This window comes from Pinus tabuliformis, chromosome 8 (genome assembly GCF_031772625.1).
Source record: "Pinus tabuliformis cultivar Carrire ecotype Pingquan chromosome 8, CPIR1, whole genome shotgun sequence".
In the NCBI taxonomy this organism is placed as follows: Eukaryota; Viridiplantae; Streptophyta; class Pinopsida; order Pinales; family Pinaceae; genus Pinus; species Pinus tabuliformis.
In genome coordinates, this window is record NC_142294.1 from 653,440,420 (window position 1) to 653,450,820 (window position 10,401).

The 10,401-nt window shown below is 35.6% G+C and overlaps 1 protein-coding gene across 1 annotated transcript; it reads left to right on the forward strand.

Annotated features, from left to right (window-relative positions):
• The first annotated feature begins 1,019 nt into the window (after positions 1-1,019).
• LOC149237246 (cold-responsive protein kinase 1-like) lies at positions 1,020-3,427 on the forward strand. Its single transcript, XM_089369211.1, has 7 exons — positions 1,020-1,566; positions 1,674-1,811; positions 1,907-2,046; positions 2,133-2,310; positions 2,453-2,687; positions 2,788-2,932; positions 3,044-3,427. The coding sequence occupies exons 1-7, from the start codon at positions 1,020-1,022 to the stop codon at positions 3,425-3,427; spliced, it is 1,767 nt and encodes a 588-aa protein (XP_089225337.1).
• The last annotated feature ends 6,974 nt before the right edge of the window (positions 3,428-10,401 follow it).

Sequence of the window (10,401 nt, forward strand, 5' to 3'; positions counted from 1 at the left end):
TTGTATATCATTAATATACATAATAATTTCATTGTGGCCTTCATACCTTTGCTCATACAAAATGAACATTAATATAAAAAAACATGACTCGGTTGTGGGGAACCTCGCCCTCTTCGTCCACTCAACGCCCTCGCTCATGAGCTCTCTCCCCATTTGGGCCTCTACAACCACCACGAATATGGCAGTGAAGTGGAGAATCTGGACTCGGATAAATTTTGAAGTGAAGAGATACATTGTACTCTGGCATGAAGAGATACATTGTAATCGGCAAGGATTTTGAAGTGGAAACACCTTTTAAAGGTTTTTTTAATAAGTTAAAATGAATTATTTTATATAAAATAAAAATTAATTTAAAATTTTATGACTATTTTATTTGTCGTATTGTTTATTTGGTCAGGTTGTACCTATTTCAAATAAAAAAATCATATATATATATATATATAAATTAGTAGTTTACTGTAACATGATTGGATTATTGTTATTTTGTGAAGTTATACATATTTTAAATGAAGAATCTTATTACCGGACTAAGAGCATGTATTTTTTTTTTTAATTACAGATTTAAAACCAAATAATAAAATATGTATACTATGACCTTAAATAATAATAATAATATTTACTATAAAAATTATATAGAAAAAATTTAATGAAATTATTTTCATACATATATATTTTATATAAAAATCACCTTAAATAAATTGAACTCATATAAAAAGAGGAGATCATTGAATTGCCCTTTTTCTTACAGGATCATTGATTCACTTGTTTAAATAATTGTAATCAGTTTTTTTTAAGAGCAATCAAGATGAAATATTTTTTTGAAAGCCAACCACAACAACAAATTTTTTTCAATCTTTCGCTGAGAAAGCCACTTTGTCAGGCTTCCAAAATTTTTCAATCTTTCGCTGAGAAAGCCACTTTGTCAGGCTTCCAATTTTCCGAGTCTCAAAGACTTCAACTTTTTGAGTGGGGCACGCCGGTGTGTGAAATTCAATTAATTCTGTAGCTTTCCGATACCAATGAATTATAAAAGCAGCTTCATTCAGAATTTGACTTCAGGTTTACAGGGTCATTGGACTGTAGGAGCAGTTTCACTCACATTTCAAAAGAGAGAGCGTTCCAATGCTATGCCCTGCTCTGCAATGGGGATGACGATTAAACTCTTAATCACCACTGTGTTACTTATAGTCTCTCTATGTAATATTCTTTGTAACACTGGGAACAGCAGTCAGCCACAGCAGTTCACAACTGCTGTGGGAGCCTTGCTCTCAAAAAGTACCGCTAATGCTCAACAGAGCCCCAAACTTTTCGCTTCAGATTCAGTCGCTGCGCCTGGTAATATATCGCAGACTATATACAGCTTCGCACAGTGTTGGAGAGATCTGTCCCGGACAAGCTGCGGATCCTGCCTGACTTTTGCCTTTGAAAATATATTTGCATGCCAAAGTGGAGCTCTTGGGGCACAATTCGGATCTCAGAACTGCTACTTGCCTTACGAGGTCTATGAATTTTTCAATACCTCTGTTCTGTCGCCGCCACCAGGGGAAAGTACTCCAGTGTCTTCTGGTATGTTCTTCTCATATTTTACATCGAAAAGATATTGTTTTTAAGATTTTGTTTTGGTGAAATAAAAGATATCCAATTTAGTTAGAATTGTTGTGCAAATTTTGCAGGAGGCAAAAAATCTAATGTCCTCGGAATAATTCTGGGCGTATTAGCTGCCATGGTTGTATTAATTGCGATCATAGGCCTTTGGAAGTGGAAGCTTTTCTCTCGACGGAAGCTTCAGGATCAGATTTATCGAACTAGAGGTCCAGAAATTGCTAAATTGTTTAGCCTCGAGGATTTTCAGCTTGTGTCTTGTGAACTGTTCACCAATTTGTTTACCTTGCAATGGGTTTCGCAGGTGACCAAGGAGAGATTAGCTTAGCTCCGAGTATAGCAAACGCGGAACTAATTTTCAAGTACGATTTTCTGAGAGAAGCTACCTCCAATTTTAATTTGGAAAACAAGCTTGGAGAAGGGGGCTTTGGATCCGTATTTAAAGTGAGCTCTTGGTCCTGCATTGAATTCAATTTCATATCTAAATGTAATGGAAAACAGAAACTAATTTGAAGTTTATTGATGTACAGGGAATTTTACCAGATAACAGAGAGGTTGCAGTGAAACGGTTGTATATTTCTTCAAGGCAGGGAGACGCTGAATTTTTGAATGAAGCAAATCTCATCAATCGTATTCAGCACAGGAATCTTGTGAAATTGCTTGGTTGCTCCGTTGAAAACTCGGTTGCTCCGTTGAAAACTCGGAAAGGCTACTGGTTTACGAATACCTTCCCAACAGTAGTCTCGACAGGATTCTATTTGGTTTCTACTCACTCTCAGTCGCTACATATAGATCATAAAGTCCTTAGTTTGTACATATAGATTGCTAATCCCTTTACTGTGCATTGCAGATGCAACGAAACGCCATTTACTTGATTGGAAAAAGCGGTATGAAATCATGGTTGGAATTGCACGTGGGCTGGCCTATCTTCACGAGGAATCTGAGATTCGGATCATCCACAGAGATATTAAAGCCAGCAATATTTTACTAGATGACAAACACAGACCCAAAATAGGAGACTTTGGATTAGCCAGGTTTTTTGCAGATGATCGGAGCCACGTTAGCACTAGAGTTGCAGGAACTTTGTAAGAATTTCCCTACCAATGAAATGTTTGAGGTTCCCAAATAATTCATTCAGTTAAGTCTTTAAGATATGGAGATTTGATTAAATATGGCATTTTGCAGAGGTTACATGGCCCCTGAGTACGCTTTGCGTGGACAGCTGACAGAGAAAGCGGATGTATTCAGCTTTGGAGTCCTTCTACTTGAGATTATCAGTGGAAGAAAGAATCAGAGTTCGGGTGAAAACATGGAATTTCTCATCGAAGGAGTATGTTTCCTGTGGTTCTCATCTTTCTAATCGAATTTTTTTCCTATATGCAGAGCTTCTTGCGAACTAAAGTTTTTATTTTTATTTTTTTTGATATTGGCCAATTACCAGACATGGAGATTGTATAAAACAGAGAGAGCTTTAGAAGTTATGGATCGGACATTGGATGACAGTTATTCATGGGAGGAATGCATTAGAGTGATTAAAATCGGTCTTCTGTGCACGCAAGCGGTTGCAGCATTGAGGCCTTCAATGTCCCGGGTGGTGTGGATGCTGACAAGTGAGCGAGAAGATCTTCCGTCGCCCACAAAGCCTGCTTTCATAGATCTGGATGGTGTGGGGGTACACAGTGTAGGTAAGCGAGGCAGAGTTATTGACCCTGACAAAGCATCAAGCAGCAATTGGTCATCCGAAGCACCAACTTCTTCTTCAGCACCTTCCGATATCTATTCTGCAGCAGCTGATCCTTCATCGAGCATTCTGGAGCCAAGGTGAAAGTCAGCCAATGTCGGTAGCCTCTCGGCAACATCCTAACCATTACCTGCTCAGACGGTGGGAGCAGCATATTGTCGAAGAGCATATGGTAGAACCCGGGTAGGATTACTTGCAAATGATTTTAAACACTAAAATTTCATAAACTGATATTGGTCATGAGATTTGTTTGTATCTTCCTACATTATCTACGGCGTATGGGTGACGCCTCGGAATGCCTTTTAAACGAAGAGCAGTGAAGCATCTGCTCTGGGAGATTTAAATGTAAACTATTCTTTGCAAAGAGCTTTAAATATAAGCTATCCATTCATTGAGTGGAGTATTGAAACTTGGGCTCATTGATGGTCGTCTTGGGTTTCTATTTTATAAATTAAGTATTTTAATGAACTATGTGTAACGATAATTTAATATGGGTTTTCGATAAATAAAGAAATTTATATAAATTATTCATTAAGTGAAGTATTGAAACTTTGGACTTATTGCGTGTGAAGGGATTCTTTGGGAAGAAATATAAATATAAACTATTTATTAAGTATTAACTACCGAAAGTGAAGTATTGAAACTTTGGACTTATTGCGTGTGAAGTGATTCTTTGCTAAGAAATAGAAATATAAGCAATTTATTAAGTATTAACTACTGAAATTTGGATTCATTACCTGTGAATGTGAAGCATGGTGTTTATATTTTATTTTATTTATTTAGAATAATGATTTATTTAGTTTGATATAATATGTTGTTTATGTTAATTTTAAAATGATTTTTCCAAAAGTAAATTATTATTTTCTTTTTAATAAGATTTAACAATAAATTATTGAATAAAGAATTTAAAATAAATTATTTATTAAATAGAGCATTAAAACTATCCATTTTCTTTTTACTATTTATCGAGAGATTTAAATATATGCTCTTTAGTAGGTGAAGTATTGAAACTTAAAACTTTGGCTCATTAAGTCTTAGGTAATTCTTTGGGAAGTGTTGAAACTTAAAAGTTTGGCTAATTGAGTGTAAAGTAATTCTTTGCCAAGAAATTGAGCGTGAATTTAAATATATTATATTTATTAAATAAAATATTGAAATTTAGAAGTGTGAAATGTGAATGTGAAGTACGGTGTTTTGTTTTTATTTTATTTTTTATTTTTTATTTTTTATTTGATATAACAATATATTTAATAAAAATTTAAAATGTTTTTTAAGAAATTAAATATAAATATAAAAAATAATAGTTATTTCTTTTAATCACACAAAAATAAATTTAATTCACAATAAAATTGCTTTTGTATATTTATATTAAATTCCATTACAAAATCTCAAATAAGATTCCTAACATTTTAATTTATTAAACTATAATAATTTACGAATTATAAACACAAAAGCAATTGTTGAATTTAGGCTTATGTGATCTATATCGGTTTTTTAGAGGAGTTTTCAGTGAAAATCACATCATAATTCATTTGTCGACGCATTTCGAACCAACAAGTGTGGTTCAATGGGACAAGTTGAAAAACTAAACTATGGCTGCAGGATGAACTAGTTCTTCAACTTGTCGTGACGATGAACCACAATTGTTGGTTCGAAAAATGTCGACAAATGAATTATGATGTGATTTTCATCGAAAACTCTTCTAAAAAGCAAAAGCAATTTATTTAAGTAAATAAATAGACACTTTCTTTCTAAATTCTAATAAATTAAAATTGGTATTAACCACAATCACCATCATTAATATTATCATCATTCTACACAATTCCACCTCTCAACGGAACCAATCTCATTCTCTTGCCTAGCCGCTCTTGGCATTCCTAGTTCCTCTATGCATCGATCCTAACCATGGCCTCAATCTTTGGCTTCATGCCCCCACTAGTCAACCCATTAACCAATTAATTAAGCACTTCAGTCACAACTCCCCTTTTTATCCATAGCCCCCTGCAGTTTTAATACCCACAAGAGCCTACTCTCCAGCCTCGTGGTCAACTACACACCCTGTGCTCACCTTCATTCTCGTTTTACAACCCTGTGATGTCAGTGAGGGGCGGTCCACACTCCCAGTTCTAGCGCAAAGTTTTGCAAATAAATCAAATTGTGGAGTTTTAGTAGGGAAGATCCATGGTTTGCAAGGGCACACCTCCTATGACGCAAGTTGAGAGAGTGGGGGGTATGGGGAGATCCACTCTCGCAGTATCCTCTCCTGGAACTCTAAGCTAGTGTTGCAGCCAATACACCAAAATCTCCAGTCCTTCCTATGCCAAACATCCTCTCGTCACCTCGAGTCTCTTGGCCTTCACTATTATCTTAGGAAGTAGCGTTCGAGGTGATGTTCAACATCAAGCCCTTGAGTCTCGTTGTACAGATTCAACTCCCTCGATTTCATAGAAACTTCTACAAGCTCTCATTCCTTCGATCACCTCCAAATTTCTCTCCTCCACTCTAATGTCAATCCTACTCATGAGGTTTCGACCAAGTTTTTCCTTACCTCCAGTCCTCCTGAAACGCCTCTCCACCTCGACACTCTAACGTGTAACTTTATCAGAGGGTTGGTTCTTTTTGTCGTGGCCCTCTTGAGAACTCTCATCCAAACTCCCCGAGCTCTCTAAGGACCTTCTAGCTCTGCTCTTCGATCTCTTTAGTCAAAATGATAGGCAGGTCTCAAATGTGTTACAATCCTAATATCTAATAGAGTGCTCACTACATTGAAACTAGGTTGGCGAAGTCATATATACAATTTGATCACATGGTCTTAATGATGTGGTCCAATGGTTAGGTGGGAAGGTTTGATCTTCATAGGTATTGTGGACACTCCTAATATTTAATAGAGTGTTCACTACATTGATACTAGGTTGGCAAAGTCATATATACAATTTGATCACACAGTCTTAAGGATGTGATCCAATGGTTAGGTGGGAAGGTTTGATCCTCATAGGTCTTGCGGACACTCCTAATATCTAATAGTGTTTTCACTACATTGATACTAGGTTGGGGAAGTCATATATAAAATTGATCACACAGTCTTAAGGATGTGGTCCAATGGTTAGGTGGGAAGGTTTGATCCTCATAGGTCTTGTGGTCTAATCTTGGGTAGGACTATGTATGCATGTGAGTTGTTCCAAGCACGATTTCTTCAGTTGAAAAAATATACAATTTGATTACACAGAGAAATCATATGCCCACGCCCACATATACATGAAGGGATTTCAAACCATATTCATTACTCAAATAACAAATATTTACAATATTTTACAAGGACTCTTTGTTCGAACCTCTAACCTTCATGAGTTTGGATCCTTAACATCTGTCTACTAGACTTTGGCTACTTGGATTGACCCAACATACACACACACATATTTCGTTTGATTGGCCATAGTGTATCTTAATGTAAAATAATTGTTTGGACATTTGTCCATTATTCCTAAAACTAACTCACTGTTGGGAAATTTAATTGCTTAAATTGCTTTCATTAAATTATCAACCAAGGAAACTTGTAAGCTTGTGATGGTGCCAGCAAAATATATGCAGGAGTAGGCAACTAACTCTACGTCTAACTAAATTATTTACGATTCAATATAATATGCAAGGGAAGAGGCTCCTAATTAATGAGGTCCTGGTTGTCCTTCCCTACAGTATCATAGAGAAATCATTGATTACATAAAACCAGAAAATTGAAATAAAGACAAGAGAATGAACTTTAATTATTGTTCAGATTCAAATAGAGAGAAAGACTAACTTAGTCCCTTGATTGTCCCCTCATATACTAATCCAAACTAAACTAAGATTCATTCATAAGCATAAGAAATGAAATACTTGAAACATAAAAGCAAAAGAATGAATTTCAATTATCATGCAAATCAAATGGAGAGAGAGCCTAACTTAGACCCTTGGTTATCCCCTCATATGCTGATAAGATTTAAAACTCATTCATCAATCACAAACAAATCCTCAAACATCTAAGCAATTAAATGAAATAAGATCTATTATGAAATAAAATGTTTCTTTCATCCTTTTAGAGTGAGCTCAATTCTCTTAAGAACAAAGTGACAAATTATTCCATTTACTACACTAAGACAACTTATATCTAAAACTATATAATGGAAATTTATGTAAAATGAAGCTTTATTCTATTCCATCATAAGTTGGATACATGCTCCAAGAGTCCTCCCCTTGGAATGGAGGAGGTACTCCTATTTATACAATGGGATGAGATAACAAACTCATAATGATGATCCACTAATCTCTCTTTAGTTCCATACATTTCTCAACCATCTAGACACATAACCCCCTTTTGTCCTTGATCTTCTCCATGAGGTTTATCTTCTCAAATTCGAATTTGATCCTTCAAGGCCACATAAAGGTGTCTTGGAAGCTTCCTTGGAACCTACACATGTCACAAAAACAACCCACTTTCCACATATAAAGTAAAATATATTATTTTCTAATATTTAATCAAGAATTCCTATAAAAAATGCTTAAAAATAAATAATATTTGGAAAATATAAATGAGACCCATTAATGGTGAATAGTAGGGAAAATGGAGTGACAAGGTGGTGAATAGTGAGTGATATAATGGAAGCATAGGTGAAAAATGTATGGTAATGAGTGATATTTGTATGACATTTTTGGAGCCCAACACTCACAACCCAACTTGACACTTGTTTCTATTGCACTGGCCTACTTAGGAAAAATACCAGCTCATTTAAAATATCCTAATAGCATAATAGTCTAGATTCCTTCTAGAATCAGGACATTGCCATCAAAATCCTAATTGCTTACAAATCACAATTGAGAGAAATCCTTCCCCTTTGGAAAATTTCATAAGCCCTTGGGGTCTAGACAAAAATGAGTTTCCTAGAGTTTAATGCTCTTGCATCATACTCCCCAAATTAAAATTTATTCATGACTGCCTGGTCACATGCTTTAGTTGTGTTGTAGTCCTCTTGGATCCCAAAATTTGTATTGTTGTTGACCTTAGGCTTGTTGTAGTTGTTGTGTGACCATCTTCAATGTTTTAGGGTCTCATACCCTATTTTTTAGTTTCTTTCTTACTGTGTTGATTGAATAATCCGCAACCAACCACATTTCCTCACTTGTTGCCTTGTTTCTTTAGTGGTTGCCAAAATGTATCATGAATTGTGCTTGGGTCATCATTGTTCTCAAAACATAATTCACCCAATCTACTACTACAATCTGCTCTTCCATATGATGTCCAAAAATTAGATCAATTATGATTTTCACTTTACAACTCAACGAGCTTCCAAATTGTTGTTCCATTTCTTCCTGGGTGTATCCCGGCTGCATATATATTTGCTCATCAAGTCTGGAGTTGCATGGCTTCCTCTATATTTCCCCCTTCTTCTCATCTTCCTTTGACAACATTGGTTATCCCTTTTCTGCATACTCAACTACACTCTTGGAAACATTTTCATCATGTAATTTATCAAAATATTTAGATGCATTAAGCACCTTAGCCTCTTCCATTTCCTTGGCTACATTCTTTATACAATATTCCTTAGTATCTCGATTGTCCAACCAGTCCCCTAGAAATTAAAAATCCCTTTCCTATTGTGTCAGCATGGTATTTGTATGCTGACATTTTTACTCATTGATGGTGTCTCCAAAAATCAAATTTTTCTCTTTGCTTCTTTTTATAATAGCCTTCCATATATGTCCTTCATCCTTTACATGGCTATCTTCATAACCCAACTTTGCTTTGTTTCTTTCCATAGTTGCTTCCATCAATTGGTGGCAAGAATCCATTTGATTGTTTGAAGGGGATAATTTCATTTCTTCTTGCTTTTGCTTCCATGTAGCTATCTCTATTATTTCTTCCTTCTTTAGGACAATCAGTCCATGGTCTATACCTGCCAATGCACCTTTATAGTCATTCAACAAAATTTCATTTTCTAAAGGTAAATGTGTTAACTTAGCATCTGCAACTTCATTCTTTGCATTTTCATGAGTGATTACACTCCCTTTCACCGTCACAAGTTTGTTTCCCCTCATTTCATTGGATGAACCCTCCTTGTCTCTATCTCTTAGAGACAATTTTGTCTTATCTTATTCCTCCTTTATGAAAAAATTTAAGGGTTTCCTATTTTTATTACCTGCAAGAATTGCATCCACACATAATCTCTCAATTTAAAAAATACAAGTTTCTTTAGCCTCATTCTCTATCATTAACTTCTCCAACTATTTTGTAATTTTTACATCGTCCATGAGACTTCCCTTCAATCTCCTTTCCTCATCATTAGCATCTTCATCAAGAAGTGGTCCTTGTTTTGGTTCACATATTTAAACATTCTCTCCCTCATACTAAATTTTCCTAAGTTATTTCCTCTCTAATGAAGCACTTAGGTTGTGCTTCAACCTTTTTTGCAGCAGAGTCCATTTCACCTTTTTCTTCCTCAACAACCAATCATCTCCATGATCTTCTTCCATTTCTTGTAGCAACTGCAGCATTATGCTAACTCTTTCCTTTAAGTCAACCATTTATTCGTCAAATTCCTCTTGACCCATCCTTCCTCTCATGCCATTTTCTTTGGCATCTTATTTTTCTCTACTGTGGCTTGTACTTGAACCTTTGGAATGACTAAAACTAATCATCTTCTCCTTCCTTTTGTGAGCTTCCTCTAGCCAACTGTAAGCTATAATCAAGCCATAGTAACATGTCTTCTCGATTAACCTGCTACCCCAATACCTCACCAAGATTCCTTTACAACTTAGCCTTTTAGTATTCCTCTCATTCTCTAATTTGGAACCTTCTAAGCACTCCTTGCTCTTCTAGGCTTCTACACTATGCTCACCTATCTTGAGAAATCCTCTCATTCTCTTCTCCTTTCTCTCGAGGTCTTCTTCTATCCCATTCACTATCTAGCCTTACCTGGAATATATCTATGTAGCTTCTCTGTTGCAAGGTTCTTTCCCACAATTCTTTTTCTACTACTACCTGGAATTTTCAACTTCTTCACTAGGTTAAAATAAAAAGAAAAATT